Here is a 20,952-nt window from a genome sequence, read left to right as displayed (position 1 = left end):
TATAAATAAATTCGTGTCACAATTTTTGGGGAAAAAAGGGCATTCAAAATCAAACAGGTCCCAGATCGCACGCCTATAGATAGTGGTCTGTTTTTAACTTTGAAAGCCACAAGCGGAAGTGGTGTTGTGTTTGTGGTTGTGGGCTGTGGGTCAGTGGGGGAGCGCACACTCAGAGGATAATCGCAGGTGGTGAGAGCTACAATCCGGCGACAGGAGCAGGTGCTGACTCGCATCTGACAAAGCTTCAGGTTTATCATTATTATTATCATTATTATATAAACATCATTCTGCTGGATCCGGGCTGTCATTGGTTTTCTCCTCCCACCTCCTCACCCTCGATGATCCACGATGCGGTCCTCGGCTTGGTGCGTCGCCAGTGGCGCTCTCCTCCTCCTCTGCTCGCTCCGGCTGATGGACGGGGCCAAAGGACAGCGGCCGTGCAGTGAGGTGAGAGATGCGAGGCTTCGTCCTTTGTCACCGCCCGGGTTGTGTGGGGCCAGAGCTCCACACAGGGGGATGGGAGTCGGGCAATTACGCACTGATTGAGCCGCTATGGACGCGCGCACACACACACGCACTGACAGCGAGTTGGTAACCCCAGTGTCCATGTGAAATGAAATTGAAATGGACACGTATCCGGACTGAGTCATGGTGTGATGGGAGAAGAGACGCACCTCGACGCTTCCTCTGTTTTTGACAAGTCTGAGCCAACATGGAGGAGCAATGAATCTCTGATGTGCGTTTCTCATAATACTCGGCCAGGCTGTTATCAGCTTCCTGCATGGAGTGGCCTTTCCTTCCCTCTGCTCTGGCTCAGCTAGACACCTCCTCAGCCCAGGCTGGCAGCACACAACACAGTCACACTCACACACACACAGAGACTGTCCCAAGATAGATAGAGGGGTAACATTCCTTATATGTTATTGGCTCAATCCCTGCTCTCACACCAGCAGAGATTACTAAAGCCCTGTGTGCTGCAAAACCACAAGATTTAGGTTCTCCTGCTTTTGGCATCATGGCTCATATCTTGGTTTAAATGAAGAAGTAGAGGCTGACATGGTTTGAGGTGAATATTTAAAGTCTGGGATATCAGTTACTGACTAAAGCTCTTAAATTATAATGAGGTTTTAGTGCAAACAAACAACAAAGGGTTATCCTAAATCATGAAAAGGAGCAGTGTGCGTGTGACATGATGTTTACCTTTGAACGCACAGTATCACCAGTGGGTGCACCAGTTATTCAGACTAACAGTGTAATCACATCTAAAGGTAATGTATTTCATGTATTATAATAGATCACAATGCAAAGAAATTAGTTTTCTCTTATACTTATGGGCCTGCAGCATCACAACCACAAAACATCATGATAATAATCGTCAAAGTTTGCCTGTGAGTTGTTCAAATTAAGAAGTAGAAGCTACCATGCTGATTAATGGGGTCAAGTGAATATTTAAAGTCCGTCACATCTGTTATTGACCCAGTTATGAGTTTTCAGTGCAACATAGTAGATTTCTTGTGTTTTTAGAGTTTGATTGTTAAACTTTGGTCTATAAATGATGTTAAATCCAGCCTCATTCCTCTTGTCCTTTATCAACTGTGTGACTGGGCTGTGTCTACACAAACAAACACACACAGACACACACCCACACAAACAAACACACACACAACAGCCTGCATGTGCCATGGTGTCAAACTCTGGTTTGGCTCAAGGAGCAACTTTATGTAAACTGTTAGAAATGAGGCCACTCTGCTGTGTAGATAGAACGATGGAGAAGAGAGTGTGTGTGTGTGTGTGTGTGTGTGTGTGTGTGTGTGTGTGTGTGTGTGTGTGTGTGTGTGTGTGTGTGTGTGTGTGTGTGTGTGTGTGTGTGTGTGTGTGTGTGTGTGTGTGTGTGTGTGTGTGTGTGTGTGTGTGTGTGTGGAGGAGAGAACTTTAAACTTATGGTTGTCACTCCAGACCACATTGTGGACCACAGGCTGCTGCGTTCAACAATCAAGTGTCTAACTGTTTCCTCAAAGCCGCTGGTAAAAACACCTCCTGCCTGTTTTAGCCCCTGCTGCCCTCACCCCTGTTGCAATCGCCATGGAGATGGTATGTTGTGTATCCAGGGCAGAAGAGCAGTCGTGGCTGGAGAGATAACTCCGTCACCAGAGCTCTTCTTTTGTAAACCTGAGCAGCGGGATGCACATAGTTAAAGTCGGTACTTGTTGCTAACGCAGGAGCTCCATCTGCTTTGATTCACCCAGAGCGAGATGACTCAGGGCTCTGTTTTGGGTGTGGTGTGATGTTTTCCTGCCCGGACTCTGATCCCACATTTGCTTAATGTTTGCATCCAACACTGTTTTGGCAGCTGAGTTCTTACGCATATGTTTTCTGTTGTGTGCACGTCCAATTGGCAGACAGACTACTACTACGAGTACACAGAGTGCGACAGTACGGGATCTCGATGGAGAGTGGCCATCCCTCATAGAACCGGGGCCTGCACTGGACTACCAGAGCCTGTACGCGGCACAGAGTGCAGTAAGTATATGTCAGTGTGTGTGTGAGTGGATGTGTGTGTGTGTCTCACCTTCTTATCACTGGCCTGGAATTTCCACCACTACAACCTGACCCACCCTGTTTGGATATCGCCGAACCGACCGCAGAGCAAAGCAGCAGGCCAATAACCTCGCAGCGAAACACTGTCACACAACAGCTCTGTGCTGGCTCACTGCACCAGACACATCATCAACCGGCCATGTTGTCGCTCGGAGATGTTGTGTGTGTCTGATGTGAGTTGCAGTAAGTGGTGACAGATGTTGGGGTGCCTTGAAGCGATGGCAACATCTGCCACCGCTGGAAAATCACTTAAAATGGAGCGTCTTAATTAACAAAACTATTTGAAAAAAGAGAGCAAGTTAGTGCCTTCGGAGCTAATGTTTTTTAAAATAAACTGTGTCTTTGTTTTATCTGGAGGTGGCAGTCACTAGAGCCCGACTGATTAATCGATCGGCCAATAATATTTGCAGATATGAGCCTTTCACACACGTATTGGTATCAACCTTTTCTGCTGATACGCTCCAATATGAAAACTTTTAAACAATGCAGAAAATATATATATAAATTATGTAAAATTGTTTTTTGTTATTTCAAATTCTGTCTATTTGGTGATATTTGTGTTTTCCTTTTATTTATAGTTATGTATAAATATTTATGGGTGAACTGTAAAGTCTCAAGCCTGATTGATAACGACACATATCAGGCAGATTTGAATCGTTTAATAAAAGAACGCTGAGGTTGGGTAGGTGGTCACATGAGTTTGTTCGACCTCCCTAGAACAGGTTTGCCCTGCGCTGTTACAGCACTGCTCCACGAATGAATTGAGATTATCAGCATCAGATTATCTGCGTGTGAGATAATTGTTCAGGTGAAAATGTCACTCACAGAATGAAGTGCAGAGTGGTTATCTCTCTAAATGTTATTGGAACCAATCCAGTTATAATGATGATGATGATAATGAATGAGATCCATTATAGTGAAGAATTTTCTTTTACTCTCGGCGACGTGTCTTCCACATGTGCTTCTTCCTTCATGCCTCATTCCTCTGTCAAGGTGAAATGTTTTTTCAAATCTGTCGCCTTTTGTTATTTTGACAATTTTCTGTTTCCTTCTTCCTGTTTAGACTCACACACAATACACACAAAGAGAATAGCACACACACCTGTTTCTTCACAGCAACTTCATAAATACCTTATACCATTCATCGCACCGTATTGAAATGAGTGCCGCAGCAAACGATCCTTAAATCTACAGCCCCACAGTCCCAGATATTTGTTTGCTGATCCCAATATTAAGGAGTAAGAAATTCTTAAACTGATATTTTGGGGTGAAATATATATTAAAAAAAATGTGCACGGATTCCTAAGATGTCAAAACCTTATGACAAAGAAATGTAATTGAGGGTTGATATTTCACAGTTTTACCATAAACTTTATCATAAATAACTATAATAAATAAAATAATCAGATTTAGATAATAAGAATATTTCAACATGTGAAAATAAGTTCACATCTTTTCGACATTGTTTGTTCTGTAAAATATAAGTTTTCTTATCGGTGTGTAGCGGCAAACATTAACGCTGATATCAGTTTATCTGCAGATTTTTATCAGTTAACTGATAAATAATTCAAGCTCTGCGTGAATCACCTCCTGTTGTGCACAATAACACACAGCACGTCTCCTATGCACGGCACACATTTTATACCCATTCACAGCATAATGGCATTTGACCAGACAAAGTATGAGGAAAAGCTGACAGTGTCAGAGTGTGGGCAGATGCATAAAGCAAAGAGGCTCAGTGGGAAAATGTGTAAAGACAGACACACACACACACACACACACACACACACACACACACACACACACACACACACACACACACACACACAGTGTAACAGGATGTAAGGATTAAGTTCTTCTATCACTACGGCTACATTATACTGAATGCAGCAGTGATTTGCATGTCTCTGTCATCTTTCTTTTTATATTTTATGCATGAGTTCTAGCAGAATGTGACACGTAATATTCTTCTTCTCTCCCTCCGTCTGTGTCTCTTGCTTCATTCCCCAGCCTTCTCCTGCGAGTCTGGGGAGTTCCTGGAGATGTCGGCTCAGGAGTGCACAAAGTGTGCCGCAGGAAGCTACTCCCTCGGCAGCGGCATCCGCTTCGACCAATGGGATTCCATGCCTGCTGGGTTCAGTAGCCTGGCAACCTCCCTGGAAAACGGCCCCCGCGGAGAAGACCGGGTCACCTGCAACAGGTGTGAGAACGAGACACGAGAAAAACTGAAAGCTGGGTTGTAAGCAATTTCTAAATAATTTGTTTTATTTAATTTGTTCTTGCAGTTCTTCCTGGGTGCCTCAAGGAAACTACCTGGAGTCCAACAGGGACGAGTGCACGGTCTCACTCATCTATGCCGTGCATCTGAAGAAACAGGGCTCCGTCATCTTTGAGTACCAGTATCCAGACAACAACCTGCTGTTTGAGTTCTTTGTGAGCTGCATTATCTTTTATCCTTTTACTAATAGGAAAATCCTTTTCCCTGTGTTTGCTTATTGATCTGTTTAAGTGGATTCTGAGTCTGTTTGCATAGTCTTCGTTTCTGTGTATACTCTGCCCGCGCAATGTTCTGGTCTGTCCAGTAGAGTGTTTTAATACCTCATGTCATAAAGCACTAAAATACAATAGGAACAATGCTGATGGACATGTAAACAAAATGCTAGATCCAATTGCAAGTGGCCTCAGATTGTGATCAGACAAGAGGGCAACGTACTGACGGATGATGCTCTACCATCTGTTGAGAGCACAGTATAACAACAGCTCCTCTAATGTCTGTTGTGAGTCAACATTTGACACATCATGGCAGAGAAGGCCGTGACATTATTAATGGCTGTGTTCCATTTAAGTTCTACGCTGCCATTGTTCATCCTGGCTCCTTGATATTACTGCGGGGACACTTAAACCGAACAGAGCCATAATTAATGCTAAATACGTGTTGTTATGACAACACTGAACAAATCTGTATCCGAAAATAAAACTAAATACCAACCATCATAACGACTGAAAGGTCTGTGGTAGATTTCTAATCCTTTTGAAATATGGGTTGTACATGTTTTTTTTGATATAAATTAATAGATATTTATCAGCATCTACTCTCAATATGCAAGGTAGATATTGCTTCTCATTTCTGGTGTAATAAAAAACACTCTTGGCTGCTGTATCACAGGAGGTGATAGTTTCTGCTGCTGGACACTGATCTTTGTGCTCCGTGTTTAGATCCAGAACGACCAGTGTCAGGAGATGGACCAGTCCACTGATACCAAGTGGCTCAAGCTCACCAATCATGGTGAATGGGCGACCCACACTGTGAGTGCTGCATCCTGTAAGATGAACAAAGGCTGAGGAAGCCAAGTCTTTGACAGCTGGCCTCAGTCTTTCAAAATAAATGTGTTGGCAGCAAGAAGTGGACATAAACAAGCAGAGAGCCTGAGTCACTTGATGTTGCCACCAGTATTTTTACAGACACAATGTGAAATTAGTTCAGTCCGGAATTTTTAGGGTTAATTATCATACACCGTAATGCTGGGGCTTAATACGATTCAGTCCTTGGATCTTTTAATGTTTTTTTCCAAAGTAAATGTGAAAGTTGAATCTATTTTTTATGTTTTCACACAGTTAGATTACACAATTTAAATAATAATGTTCATTAATGAATTCGAATATGAAAAAGACAGTTTGAACTGAAATTACTTGTTATTTATTCAGTTAATATTTTCATCTTTTTGCATATTTTGACACTTAAATTTCCTTAGTTTTTTCTAAAAGCTGATCTCTTCTTGTGATTGTGAAAGAACGGCTGTGCTCAGTTTGTAGTTTAACTGATATATGATGACGACGTGTATTCTAGGTGAACCTGAAATCTGGCACCAACATCCTCTACTGGAGAACAGGAGGCGTCTTGATGGGGACCAAAGTGGTGAAGCCCGTTTTGCTGAAAAATGTCCAAATAGAAGGTCACTAACATATTTCCTTTTCTCTCTGTTGGCTCAGTGACATATCAATGCACTAACTCTCTGTCAATTCCTTACACAAGGAGTTGCATATACGTCGGAGTGTTTTCCGTGTAAGCCCGGGACGTTCAGTCAAGTCCCAGGCTCCTCCACGTGTGAACCCTGCCCTCGGGACACCTACTCTGGCCACGGGGCCAGCTCCTGCACTCCCTGTGACACCACCATTCAGTATGCTGGTACGAACACACAGTGACACACAAAAGAGAAGCTTGAAGGGATAGTTCACCCAAAAATGAAAATTCCCTCATTATCTACTCACCACTATGCCGATGGAGGGATGGGTGAAGTGTTTAATTCCATGAAACACTTTTGGAGTTTCAGGGGTAAACAGCGTTGCAGAATAATCCAATACAATTAAAGTACAAATACGGCGTCATTTACACCACGTTTTTTAGTCTTGGTCATGTCCCATCCCTCCACTAAGTCTTTTATTTATGGAACCTCTTATTTATCCTGAGATATTCGTATTCTTCCAGTTTTCCGTCTCTTGTGTGTTCGAGAGATCATCAGTACGCCCACTCGCTCACTGTGAATTGTCCCGCTGTCGTCTCACATTGGCTCTCAGTCACTCAGACATTTTACTCAGGGGCAGGAAAACTGTCAGGATCAACTGACTTGGACGTTCCCGTTCTTACATTCAGCCCGTACGGAAAATCGAGGGGAAAGTGTCCGAACTTCAGTGCGTGTCTGAAAGCAGCTTTAGAATCTTTGGAACAACATAATGAAGTTGTGTGTCGCCTAATTGTCACACATCACTGGCCAGAAGTATAGAAAGAGCGCTCGTCCTATTTACAGCCAACTTAGTCAAACTTCAGAAGAAGAAAAGCGCTTGTTGGCTCGGTGTGGCAAGAGAGCAACAGATTCTGATAGATGCTGTATGCTGTTGTATTGTTAAAGATTTAGTTGAATATATTTCCACATGTAACACAGTCACTGTGCCGGACCCTGCTGGGCTGTCGGCGTTAAGATGATACAAGGTCATAGATGATCTTTGTTGTTATTATAATTTTTCCCCCCAGTTGTAATATGTTTACCTTGTCTCATGAAATTAAATGGTACGTTCAAGGAAAAGACAATTGTAGTGTTTTTTACCGAGGCAACATCTCGACTTCAATCTGAGTATCTTCACATTCTCTCATATAATCCTGTGAATTTATCTCCTCAAATCATTGACAAGTGACTGCGAGGATGCTGGAAACGGATCGAGTCTTCTGAACATGTTACATATTTAATCCAGCGCACCTCTTTATGCATATTGGATGATCTGTGCCTCACTGCAGAAAAAGAGCAAATTATTCTTTCTCTTCTTCTTTTATTCTTCGTTTGTATTCACATCTCTCGTCACACAGTTGTTTGCTTGACTCTGCCGTCTTTCAAATAGAACTGAATTGTTCTCTATTTCACTTTGAAACTTGTTTGTTGACGACTTAGCTCGATGTCTTTGACAAAGGCTTAATGTTTATTATTATAAGTGCTGCAGTATTGATGGGATTTTTTGCTAAATTTTCAACGTTTCTTTCTAAGCTGAGGGATCGGCTGTGTGTAAGAACAGACCTCCGTGCTCCGTGAAGGACTATTTCCAGATCCACACAGCATGTGACCACGACGGCAAGGTGAGAGAAAGGAGGCCACGTTCAGTTAAAACACTCGGGAGGAGTCTGCTTCTGTAATCACATAATCACACTTTCTATCCCGTCACCTCCCATCTCTGTGTAATTTCAGACGCAGGTCATATATAAGTGGATTGAGCCTAAGATCTGTCTGGAGGGTGTGAGCGGAGCCGAGACGTTGCCACCCAGCGGCGAACGGGAGCCCTGCCCCCCCTGCAACCCTGGTTTCTATAACAATGACACAGCCACCTGCTCACCCTGCCCGCCTGGGACCTACTCTGACGGACTGCAACGTAAACACAAATTTATCTACCTAATTTTGTTCAACTGAACTTTTGTCCTTTCTCTGTGCAACTTTCCCTAATTATGTTTTTATTGGTTCCCATCCACCAGCGTGTAAGCAGTGTCCAGCAGGCACCGAGCCCACCTTGGGCTACGAGTATAAATGGTGGAATATTCTTCCTGCGAACATGAAGACCTCCTGTTTTAATGTGGGCAACTCCAAATGTGACAGTATGAATGGTGGGTGTTTGTTTTTATTGGCAAGTTACAGTACTCTTTCTTTTCCTCCTTGTCTTTAATCTCAAAGGAAAAGTAAAACTTTTTCAGCAGTATATTTATTCGCTCCCCTGCCAAGAGTTGGATGAGAAGATCAATACACCACTCGTGTTCCTGTACAGTAAATATAAAGCCACCATCAGCTGCCAGTTTGCTTCACTCGTCCTATTTTCAGCCAAATTAGTCAAACTTTAGAAGAAGAAACGTACGTGTTTGATCTGAAGGGAGGATCAGATCTTGATAAATGCTGTATCTTAAAAATCCATCCATTATCCATAATCTGTACCGCTTATCTTTTGAGGGTGTGGGGGGGGCACACAGAGACGGACAGCTATTCACATTCACAACTATGGTCAATTTAAAGTCTTGAATTAAGGAAGTCGGAGAACCTGGAGAAAACCTACGCAGATCAGGGAAGAACAGGCAAACTACACACAGAAAGTCCCCGTCCAAACCGGGATTCAAACCAGGAACCTTCTCACTTAACATTTGAAATCTTATTTGTTTACTCATCCAGCCCGTTTGTTTTTAGGTTTGTAGCTCTCTCCCTCTCTCCAGTCTTTGTTCTTAGGTTAGCTAAACCAACTGGATGCCAGTGGTAGCTTCCTATTTACCGTAAAAGAATTCGAGTGGTATCAAACTTCTCTCCCAACTCTCAGCAATGAAGATTTAAGATTTCCCACATCCTTGAACTGTTTCTTTTTAAGTTATGTCTTGAAATATATGGGTGATTTGGATTTGTTCTGTCCTTTAGGCTGGGAGGTGGCAGGTGATCACATCCAGAGTGGAGCAGGAAGCTCGGATAACGATTACCTCATCCTCAACATCCATGTTCCTGGCTTCAAGTAAACAAGTCATTTTGTGTTTTTCAGTCTCCATCTCTTTTGTCACTCTTGCTCTCTGACAGACTAATGCCCACTTGTCTCTACTTACTTCCTGTGTCAGGCTTCCTACTGCAATATCGAGCCATTCGGGGACAGAGTTCGGTCGCATCACGTTTGAGTTTGAAACTCTGTGCGCCGCCGATTGTGAGCTCTACTTCATGATGGTGAGAACTGCTCCTGTCGAGTGTTTGCTGCCTCATACATATTAATATGATCATATACAGTATATATTTATTATTGTATATCTTCTAGGATGTAAACAGGAAGAGTACCACTGTGGTGGAGTCATGGGAGAAAACCAAGACAAGACAGACGTACACACACGTCATGACCAAGAACGCCTCGGTCTCCTACACGTGGGCTTTCCAGAGGACTAACCAGCCTGCAGATGTAAGCATGAGTACACACTGATATTACACTACTTTCAACTATGTTCAATGGAAATGTAGGATATTTATTGTTATCATGTTTTATTATAATCACACTGTGGGATTTTCTTTAAATCAGGAATCAATATGCTTCATTTTCTTCTTCTCAGTAACGAACAATGACTCTAACATAAAGAAAGCCTCACAGTCCAAATGTTCACAAGTGTGTATATGATAATAATAATAATAATAATAATATACTTTGTAAAGCACCTGTCAGACAAGAAATGCAGCTCAAAGTGATTTACATAAAGTTGAATGAAAATAAAAACATGTTAAAATGAAATTCAAAATAAGAAGAGAACAGATTTTTAAGAAACATAAGTACATTTTTAAATGATATTTAAAAGAAATGGAAAAAGAAATCAAATTTAAAAAAGTTAAATGCATAAAAACATAAAGAAAGAAAAGTGTTCAGTAGAAAAAATATATGGTTCAGTCGGTTTTTATTAATCCTGACAAACACAAATGAAAACATAATCTCCTTGGCAACAGTAATAAACATTTACAGCGACCTTATTAAATAGCTAAGAATCATGAGCAGCAGATGTTATTTTCCCTGTAGTTTTAAACCAGTTTTTATGTTGTTGCAGTAGCTGGTCGGATCAATTGAGGTCAGGCCAGTATTTTTTGCCATTCGGTCCCTCCTTCGATAAGGAAACCTGGTCTGGTGTTTGTTGTCTTGGGTCCAGAATCCACAAATGTCTGAAAAAGTTCCCGTCAGTTTTATCTTCCTCACTCAGTCCTGTAAATCCGCTCCACACTCGGTACACCAAACACACCCTTCTGTTTGCTTATTAAGATAATTTCTGAGGCGGTGGTGAAACCGAACTATAAATCACACAAACTTGTTTTCATCGCTGTGCTCACAAAGTACCCTGCAAAACAATGAAGAAGAAATACATAACAAAAAACAGAATAGATGTTTTTATATGGCGGATATCCTGACGAAACTTCGTAGATATGTTTAACCAATCGCCTTTAACTGCTAACGTTAGGGGCACTAATCCCAAATTAACTGTCGATCGAGTACAACTACTGTGTGTTGTGATTCCCTCATGTGTCGGGGTTGGGGTAAAAACTTTTGGAAAACATAGGTCCCTCTTTATAAACCTCTCTGAACTCCACTACGCCTTTTAACAGCACACACACGTTAGTTATCGCTGTCAAGGAGGTTATGTTTTCACTCCTGTCTGTTGGTTTGTGCAAAAAACAGCCGAACAGATTTCCATTGAACTTGGATGGGGCCTGGGCCAAGAAAGAACCTAATACATTTTTGCGTGGATCCGGACAAAAGAAGGATCCAGGATTAGAAATAGGATTTTTTTAAATTTCCCAGAAAATGATACACGAATCTAGATGAAAAAATGTGGCCCATTTAGGGAACTGCTACCTACGAGTAAGTGTAATTTGGTTTGATTGAATCTAAAGGGACTGTTAGAAGAGGTATGCGCTCCACCGAATGCCACTCTAGTTCATTGTGTTTGTTTCAGGCGCGTCGGTACGTCAACGACGTGGCGCGAATCTACTCCATCTCGGTGAGTAACGCAGTGGATGGGGGGTCCTCTGGGTGTCGGGCTTGTGCGCTCAGCACTCAACCGTCCAGCTCCACCTGTGTGCCGTGTCCACCTGGACATTACATAGACACACACAGCAGCCAGTGCACGGAGTGTCCCCGTAACACGCACCTCGTGTCTCACGCCACACCGGGCCCCGATGCTTGCAAACCCTGCGGCCCAGCCAGCAAGAGTGACAAGGTTTGTCGCTGAAGCTCGGGACGAAGTCAAGCTTTTCTGAAACCGTATAATTATTTATATGACCCAACCATATTTACCTGAGTTTGTGTGTTTTCCCAGGACCACAGTTTGTGTTACAGTGACTGTCACTTCAGCCACACAGAGGGAAACGTCACTCTGACCTTTGACCTCAGCCTCCTCGGCTCTGTAGGGTCTCTGATGATCGGTCCCAGCTTCACCTCCAAAGGAACTAAGTACTTCCACCAGTTCAATATCAGCCTGTGTGGAGGACAGGTGTGAAACACACACACACACACACACACACACACACACACACACACACACACACACACCACACACACACACACACACACACACAGAAAACACTGCCTTTTTAAAGTATAGATGCATCATTCTCTGCTCTTTCTTATTTCAGGGTCAGCTGGCGGTGTGCACAGACAACGTAACAGACCTAACCATCACTGACTACCAGAGAGAGAAGGGTGAAGGAGCCAATGCTGTCAAGACCTTCATCTGTCAGTCAACTATAATCCCAGCGAGTGGACGAGGTTTCCACACAGCGCTCTCCTCTCAGTCCATTAACCTGGCCGACACCTTCCTCGGTTAGTATGGGGTGTCTGTAATCTACATTCATTGTCACTGTAGAAAGCTGAATCTGGTATATTTTACACTGCTGTCACTTAATGTAAAATAAATGATACAGAGGAGATGAAGCAAAAGAGAAAGAAGAATATTTATAACATAACAAGAGATCTTTAATGATGTTTTTTTAAATCTACATTTATGGTTTGAACATAGCTCATAACGCCATCCAGTATTTCAATGCGTCGAGGGCCTCGCAGGGCCAAAGTTTGTGTAGAGTCAAATGTTTGGGATGATTCTACGTTATCACATTCATATGAATATGACAGCCCTATGTCTTGGGGGGGGGGGCTTAAGGTCAAGACTTACGGGTAAATTGTGCTTTCTTGTAACAGGAGCAACAGTAGATGATACACTCGATGGAATAAGGGCGAGACCAGAATGGTACCCCCAGAAATCGAAGAAAGTCCCCGATCTCAACTTCTACTACAGGTAACGGCTTCGTTTCAGGCTATTTTTCAATGTAAAACAATATCCGTGCTCTAAGATTCTTTTTCTTATCTGTGAATTTGTTTTTTTTATAAGATCCTTGGAGGCGACCTCGTCCTGTGAGTCAGGTCGGAGTGCGGTGTTGACACTCCGCTGTAACCCAGAGAGGAGCACTAAAGGAGAGCTGTCAGTTCCCAGGTACATCACCGTTTCTCCAGTTTAACAAACATAACCTTCATCTACGCTGCGATGTGGCGGAGAAGTGACAAAACTCTGCGTTTGCTTGTTCCAGCGAGTGCCCTGCAGGAACATGTGACGGCTGCACCTTTCACTTCTTATGGGAGAGCTCGGGGGCTTGTCCCACATGCACGGGGAGAGATTACCATCAGATAGAAGGAGCGTGCAAGGGAGGAAACCAGGTGTGTGTGTGTGTGTGGACTTTACGGTTATCTAGTGAAGGACATTCGATTTAAAATGAGAGAACATGATCTGTCACATTCTTACTTTGTACCATACATGTGTGTGTTTATCCTCAGGATCTGCTGTCTGTGTGGACTGAACCCAAGCTGTGCATGGGAGGTGTGGCCCTGCCTGATAAGAGGACGCTGCCGTGTGAAGGTGTGGAGTTCTGGATTCGGCTCGGTGCCGGGCTGGGAGCCTTCAGCGCGGTGCTGCTCGTCTCCCTCACCTGCTACTTCTGGAAGAAGAACAAACGGTAGCTCTTCCTCTGTGCTCCCTCGCCCTTCTTCCATCTTTGTCTCCCCCTTCATTTCTCCACTTCACTCCTTTACCTGTTCCCTCTCTTCCCTCTCTGTTGTATCTCCCCTTACTCCCTTTCCTTTTTGTCCCTTACCTTTGTCTTCCTTCTCATCTCTCTGTCCTTATGCCTGTGTCTTCCCTTCTTTTCCTTGTCCTCACCTTTCCCTGTGATCTTACTCTGTCCCTACTTTTGTCTTATTTCCCTTGTCTTCCTTACTCACTGTCTTCTTCTCTGTCCTTACTTGTATCTTCCCTTCTTTTATTTGTCCTCCCTACTCCCTGTTGCCCCATCCTATTTTTCTTCATTCCTCCCTTTTTAGTATTTCCTCTCCTCTCCTCTCGTCTCCACCCATCTCTCCTTTCCTTCCATCAAACTCTTGTTGTTTGATGCCATCCCTCCTTTCAGTTTTTGTCCGAATCTGTCCTCTTCTTGTATTTTCCCACTGTACTGATTCTGTCACTCGTGTCTTTGCTAGGCTGGAGTATAAGTACTCCAAGCTGGTGATTTCTGCCAATAAGGAGTGTGACATGCCAGGAGCCGACAGCTGTGCTGTGATGGAGGGAGAGAACGAGGGCGACATGGACGATGAAGTCGTCTACACAAAGCCCTCTCTGCTCGGCAAACTCAAAGCCATAGCATCCAAGGTGAGAGTGGCCGCACCATTTTGCTTTTACACTATACGGAGAAAGTCTTTCAAAACGTGGTAAATTGAATATTTGTTTTTGATTTCAGGGAAATGGTGAGAAGTATGAAAACGTGCAGCTAAACTCGTCTCATTCGAAAGCCCTGGTGTGGAGCTAGGGTGGCGTCAAAGTGGGTGGGAGTGAGGGACGAGACCAGACCCTCGGGAGACTTTCCACTGATGGACCCTTTAACCGACCTCCCCCTTTATGAGCTTTGGTACCTGGAATACCAACCGTGTGTCACAAACATACGTACACACACACACACAGACACACACCAGGCAGGTACCCAGAGCCAGGTTCAGAGGAGTCGCACCAACACGCTGGCCTTAAAGCTTAGTATGACTGAGCCGTCCAACTGGAAGCATAGTACTGTGAAGCAGGCGAGAGTGATAGACGCTCCTGATTCAAACTGATGTCAGAGAGGCTGATAGAAGAGCTCAGGGTGAGACAAGGACCTATATGAGAAGCTTATTTATTTCAGTCTGTGTAGTATCTGATATTTCTTTCGACAGCCACGGTGCATCATCAGGGTCACCGTGGTTAGTGTGCGGTTGTGTGTGTTCATCTCCCATTGACATTTACACAGACTGATATATTTTGTCAATAAAAGCCTATATCGTCTCATTCGCTCTCACTCTTTGGTTGTTGAAGTCACTGCATTAAGATCTGCCGACCAACGGAAAATGAGGAAGACGTTGTTTGTGCTGATTATCAATGTGTGTCGAATAAATAATGTATTTGTGTATAAGTTGACCCAGTTTGGTTCATTCCTATTTCACCTGTTTCTTTTGAGAAATCTACAATCACTTGAGTTACGACGCAAATAGTAAGTGCAAAATAATTGGTAAGATTCTTGTCTTATAATAAGATTTCTTCTTCTGGGAAATTGTCTCCCAATTTACATATTTAATTTTGAGTTTTTCTTTTAATGATATTTTTTAATCGGGGAAAAAGCCCAATTCCACTTGTTCCACAGTAAAGAGTTTAAAAAAATCATGTAATCTCTAAAATATAATTTCAACATATGTAGTTATCATTGTGTAATCAGTGTTGTCTGGTGCAGTTATTGGTCAACAGTGATTCAGCACCTGATACAGTGTCACATATTTCCAGCTGTGAGAGTTAAGTTCTTCCTGATCAACTTCAGGTTTTCAGTTGTGAATGACTTCTCCCCTTGACCACATGTATTTCCTTGTGAACATTTGCAAGCACTGAAATCATTCAATCCTTCAAAGGCTGCTGTCCCTTTGTTTGCAAAAGTGTTTCATCAAACTGTGGAGGTGTGACCTGCCTTGATATGATAGCTGTGATATTGTGTCACTGACATGATGTCCTACAAGCTGAGGTCACAGCCTTTTAGTTTAACACCATGTTTTAAATGCAAAGTGATCAGAACAGTGGTGACTCCAGCAGCTCTGGCTTAGAGGCACGGTTATTGGTTTCTTGTATTTGAAATGACCTCAAACTGTTCATAGTGTGAACAAGAGTTGTTCAAAGCAAACACATGATTACAGTTAAAAAAGCAGATTAATATTAGTTTGATGGGGCACATCCACCCATTATCTATAACTCTAATCCTCCGAGGGTTGCTGGAGTGCATTCAATTTCAGGTTCTCTCTTCATGTCAAAGCAGCATTTTAAATGTTTTCATGATGTCTTGAAGAAATAGATTTGGGGGAAAACTAAACTTCTAACAAATTTCCTTCAATCAAAACATTAATTTATCCTGTTACACTGTGTCTATTCAGTCCACATTGTATATATTATACTATAAATATACTATATATTATATATACATTTCCTTTTACTCCTCATGGTGTTTTATCTTATCTTAAAGATACTGGGACTATTTTTTGTTGGTATTTTTTTCCAATTCACAAAGACACATTCTTTACATTCTTTACATTTATATCATTTATTTTGAGACGTTTAAAGCCTCCCTGATCTTTTCCAAGTCACTTCCCGTGCTCTCCTGTAGAGGGCAGTGGACAACAGAGAAATGCAACCTCTTGCATTGTTTAATCCCTAATAAACTATTGTCTAGTTTGATTTCTTCCACCCTTTATTTCCCCCCTGTCTTGCAAGGAGCAATTAAGAATAGGAGAATGTGCAAACTAACCTGCAGCTGATCTGTTAAGCATGCAGCCAGGTGCTGCCCATACTTAATGGGGACGAAGTTTCCTGCCTGTGCAACACAGCCTGTCTCTATGTAACAGCCCTGTGACGGACAGGACCCCTTCCTCTCACCCAATGTCAGCCTCACCCTGCGGCCCTCGAAGGATAAGCAGTATATATAATGGATGGATAGATGGATTTAACAAAAGGGTATTAAGTTTGTTCTCTTACCACCAGAGGGCGATCAATAACAGGCTACAAGACAAGAGGCAACCTCCAGCTCTGCAAAAGTAATAAGTAAAGACATTATGATGCAGCGTGGAATCCTTTTTAACAACTTGTAATGCCCTTTAGTCTCCACATTAATCCACTCTCAAGGCAGCACAGGACGGAAAACCAGTGACAGACGCTGTCCTATCTTTAGCTGCCTTTCTCTTTTCTTTCCCTCTTTGTCTTTTTCTTTCTTTCTTTCTTTCAGTCTCTCTTTCTTCGAGAGACTGGGCCTACACACTGGAGTGCATTGTCTTACGGCAGGGAGCACTCCACCAAATGGTTTAATTGGAGTGCCATCACTCAGGGAACAGATTAGGCAAGAGTGTTAGAGACTTTTAACATTTGCCAACACGCACTATGAATAGAGCCTGTGTGTGTGTGTGTGTGTGTGTGTGAAAGTGGTAGTGACGGCCTGACAATGTTGCTGAGGAGACAAGTCCATCTGTATGTGCATTTAACATTCAGATTTTTAGCTGCAAGTTATTGACACACACGCTGAGCTCAAAGAGCAGCGGGACAGATCCGAGACAGAAGGACGAGCAGACAACACCACACGCTGTTTGCTTGTTGTTATTTATTATGATATCATCACAGCCTCGTTATTGCACGTAATCGTAAAACACGGAACTATTGCTTTGTGTCTCGCCAGTTCCAGAGTTCAGCTCGACCCCGGCTCCGTTTCGCCGCAGAGGTCTTGTCTCATTTCGAGGCCTCAGAGGCCAAGGACACATTCTGTTATATAGCGGGGGGGGCTACAGCACAGAGACCTTTGTAGAGCACATGGCAGTTGGCAGCGGGTGAATAGAGGGACAATGTCCGCAGTCGATGTTTCGCTGTTTGAAAGGGAGATTCATGAGTAAATCCAATTAAGGAAGCCTGCAGATAGAGTTAGTGGGTGCATGATATGATGGTGTAATTGCAGTGAGAAAGGTGATATATTTATTTTCCTTTGCAGATTTTTTGCAGCCTCTTTCCCTCTATCCCTTTTTCCACCCTCCTCAAGGCCACCTCGCTGGCATGTGCTGGAGTGGGCTCGCAGATCTAAGCGCTTCAGTGTGAGTGTGGGCTACCAATCTGTTGGCACGGCTTAGGTGGTCCTGGCTGAGAGCGACTCGGCAGCAAGTTTCACACACAGAGGGGAGATGAGGCGGACAAAGATGGCGGGGGGGAAAGGTTAAAGGGTTGAGACGGACTGAGAAGGCGAGGGTCAGAGGGAGAGTGTGAGACTGTTGTCCGAGACTAGTCCCTGGACTGAGCGAGGAGAGAATCGGGGTTAAGTGCTCTATTTGTGTGGCCATTAAAAGCTGGGAGTAGAGTACTGGGCCGAACGGAGCCAAATCTCATCAGTCACTGCCAATTTGAATCAGAACCAGCACCCCGGTTCTCCGCTTTATATTCCGCTTCTTTTTTTTTCGCCCTCTCCTCACCCCTCCTCCCATCCATGCAGACAAATACACATTCCAGCAGCGGATGTGGCGGTGGTTGTCCGTAGCAACCTGCCATGCGGGGTGTATCTTGTGGGAGCAGGACCACTGAGTGAATGGCTGAGCTTTCTGCTAACAAAGGCTGAATCTCTGAGATGCTTTGAGCTTCCATAGAAGCGCTGTGACTTCTGGGCTGTGGGAGTGCTTTGCATAATCCAGCAGCAGCAGCAGCAGCAGCAGCTCTGCCACATCGCTCTCTCTATCTCCCTGCTCTCTGCACCTAACGCACAAGCCCCGATGTAGGTCGACTCGTCTTGGTGCATCCGCTCAAATTCTTAAAATCAATCATTCAGTGCGATAATCACAGGGTGTTGTTGGGAGTCCGGCTGTGCAAAGGTGTAGATGGGTCAAGAACTGAATGTTCAACAGTTCTTCTTCTGCCTATTGCATGAATTTGAACATGAATTTTTAAAAAGTACTCGTCTTGGGAAGCAAATAAGTGATTCTGATCACGTTTTTTTTGTTAGAAATATCAAGTATAACAGTCACACTTTATTTTAGACAGCATATTATAGTATGTCATCATTTAAGATCAGCTTAACAATAATTTACTACCACCCTAGATGCAATAAATTCCTGCGTGAGGCCAAACCGTAAAATTAAATATGCTGTAAAACTAAATTAGTTCCCTAATTTAAGCTATTTAGATTTTCTTTGAACAACTTTATTCGTGTGTGCGTTTGTCGTTTTCCCCCCCCCCACCTCATAAGAGAGTCTGTCACATTTCCAGCCACAAACACAGAGTTTGATTGGTGAAGGTGTTTTGATAAGTGTTAGTATGTTATGCATATGAGTTCTGCTCTAGCATCCTTTCGTTAGCTGGGATGTGCCGGCAGCTGACACTGTGTGCTCTGCTTCCTCCTGCGAGGCTCTCTGGGACCGCCGAGGCCAGCTGCTCCGCTGTGCCTCTCAACGTCAACACATTTAACACAGGCATGTAAACTGCACACTTCAGTACGTCGACGAGTCAGTGACTTCATCTTAATGGTGTATGAGCTTCTCTTCCCCCTTCCTTCTTTTGTTGGCGCCGCTAAGCTGTAAAAACGTAAAGTCGCTGTGATGGTGGGGTCTGTTTTCTTTCTTTTTTTTTATATCTCACGCTGGAGAAAGAAGGTTGGGCGGAGAAAGTCATTTGAACCGAAGTCACCGTTTTAACACTTCAGGTAAACAATCAATGGCTTGAGATATAGGGAATAAAACTAACTGGCGCAGCGTTGCCCTGAAACATGTTCTCTAATACTGAGGTCACTTTTACATTTGCCAAACTCAGGATTTGCAGCTGGTAATGTAAAACTGATGTCTTACAACCTCTGCCTGGAGCGCTATCAAGATACATTAAGGCACATAGCCATATTCAAAACATCACCATATCTGTGGGGCACAAAAAACAGAAGCTACCACTCCCCTGTAGTTGGAAAAAGTCGACATGTGTTCAGCAAAGCAGCCACTTTTTCCTTCCATTACTGTTTGACTCACTTGATTTCAAAATCATAATTACTGAGAGGGGGACGCCCGTTTGTTTTGGATGACAGAGCGATCGCGGCGCAGTCTTGAAAGCTTTGAGGCTAAAAGGAACGATGTACTTTTCATCCCAGCTATTAGTTATTGTTAGTGATCCATTACCGAAACACACATGGCGTTGCTTTGGTGAACACATGTCTGGAACTATGGCCATTTAGATAAAGGGATTCCATGATCAGAAATAGAAAAAAAATGACATTTGTATCAAAAAGCCAAACCTACTTTCCTGCAAAAACATCCACAATGAGTTCTTTACACAGATCTAGGATGGAAATCGTATATATATCGAGATGTGAAAAAGGCAAATTCTCAAACTAAAAATCGGGTTCTGGAACAGTACGTCGAGGGGTTGGATGTATTTTTTTTTTTTGTACATGTCCGTTGCAGGCGTTATTCTCTATCCAGTTCAGCTTGTGTGCACATTCATTCTAGGGTTACAGGACTGTCAACATTGTGCTGTTCGAACCATCAGTAGTATAATATACAAATGTAAAGATACACAATAGAAATGCATACGAATTATTACAATGAGACCTACAAAAAAGCATGAGAATAAAAAGTCAGTGGGGTATTGCAGGTGAGGCAAGCAGAGCCACAGATGTGCGTCCAGACCGAGGGACACACCCCCTCCTACCATGATGAAGTGCATGTCTATTTACACAGCATCATAACAAAGCTATCAAAAACAAAGGCTCCAAAAATTTCCTCCTAAAAACTTTTTTTGTTCTTTTGTTTCTCTACTTACAACAATGTCGATTCCATGTATGTACATCCCTAGAAAATAATTTAATTATACTTACACACTTTCTACATTTGTGAAACAATACAGTTCTAGTCCACAAGGAAGGTTGTTTGTTTGTGTGTTTGTGTGTGTGTGTGTGTGTGTGTGTGTGTGTGTGTATTTGTGTGTGTGTGCACATATGCGTGTTTTTGTGTATGCAGTGTGTAGAGTGTGTGTGTGTGTGAGAGGTGGGGGAAGAAAGGTTGGAGGGGACGATGTTCGTGGATTGGCTAACAGTCGCAGGGGCAGATTCGGAGAGTGGACTGTACGTGGTCACAGGGAGGAAGTGGTGGAGTCGACGATTTCTCTCCCGTTGCACACGGTTGGGACGAAGTGGGCACTGACAGAAGCTGCGAAGAAGGAAGTGAAGAGTCTTACACAGGAGAACAGCAAAAAAGCATTTCTTAGACTTAAAT

The 20,952-nt window shown here is 43.2% G+C and overlaps 2 protein-coding genes across 2 annotated transcripts in view; one reads left to right on the top strand and one right to left on the bottom strand.

Annotated features, from left to right (window-relative positions):
* The first annotated feature begins 148 nt into the window (after positions 1–148).
* On the top strand, positions 149–15,110 carry elapor2a (endosome-lysosome associated apoptosis and autophagy regulator family member 2a). The gene is made up of 22 exons (XM_035156832.2): positions 149–447; positions 2,400–2,520; positions 4,609–4,798; positions 4,884–5,031; positions 5,815–5,904; positions 6,446–6,551; positions 6,632–6,784; positions 8,133–8,221; positions 8,331–8,511; positions 8,612–8,740; positions 9,531–9,621; positions 9,722–9,824; positions 9,913–10,050; positions 11,582–11,845; positions 11,945–12,118; positions 12,261–12,447; positions 12,823–12,919; positions 13,013–13,114; positions 13,209–13,335; positions 13,453–13,631; positions 14,152–14,320; positions 14,409–15,110. Exons 1-22 carry the CDS (start codon positions 349–351, stop codon positions 14,475–14,477), a joined length of 3,006 nt encoding a protein of 1,001 aa, XP_035012723.1. The 5' UTR covers positions 149–348; the 3' UTR covers positions 14,478–15,110.
* Positions 15,111–17,309: 2,199 nt separating this feature from the next.
* Positions 17,310–20,952, bottom strand: part of grm3 (glutamate receptor, metabotropic 3) — a 38,535-nt gene continuing 34,892 nt past the window's right edge. Inside the window, exon 13 of the mRNA XM_035157823.2 lies at positions 17,310–20,886. Coding sequence (XP_035013714.2) covers positions 20,810–20,886 — 77 coding nt within the window. The 3' untranslated portion in view covers positions 17,310–20,809. The remainder of the gene's footprint in view (positions 20,887–20,952) is intronic.

The sequence above is a fragment of the Hippoglossus stenolepis genome, chromosome 5 (assembly GCF_022539355.2).
Source record: "Hippoglossus stenolepis isolate QCI-W04-F060 chromosome 5, HSTE1.2, whole genome shotgun sequence".
Taxonomy (NCBI): domain Eukaryota; kingdom Metazoa; phylum Chordata; class Actinopteri; order Pleuronectiformes; family Pleuronectidae; genus Hippoglossus; species Hippoglossus stenolepis.
Note: the sequence above shows the minus strand (reverse complement) of the source record. Positions and strands in the feature narration are given on the sequence as shown.

Bases quoted from the DNA above. Each gene is read 5' to 3' on its own strand.
- elapor2a (XM_035156832.2), top strand. From the start codon at position 349: ATGCGGTCCTCGGCTTGGTGCGTCGCCAGTGGCGCTCTCCTCCTCCTC. The intron at 448-2,399 runs GTGAGAGATGCG...TCCAATTGGCAG, and splicing joins GACAGCGGCCGTGCAGTGAG to ACAGACTACTACTACGAGTA. The intron at 8,741-9,530 runs GTGGGTGTTTGT...TCTGTCCTTTAG, and splicing joins CAAATGTGACAGTATGAATG to GCTGGGAGGTGGCAGGTGAT.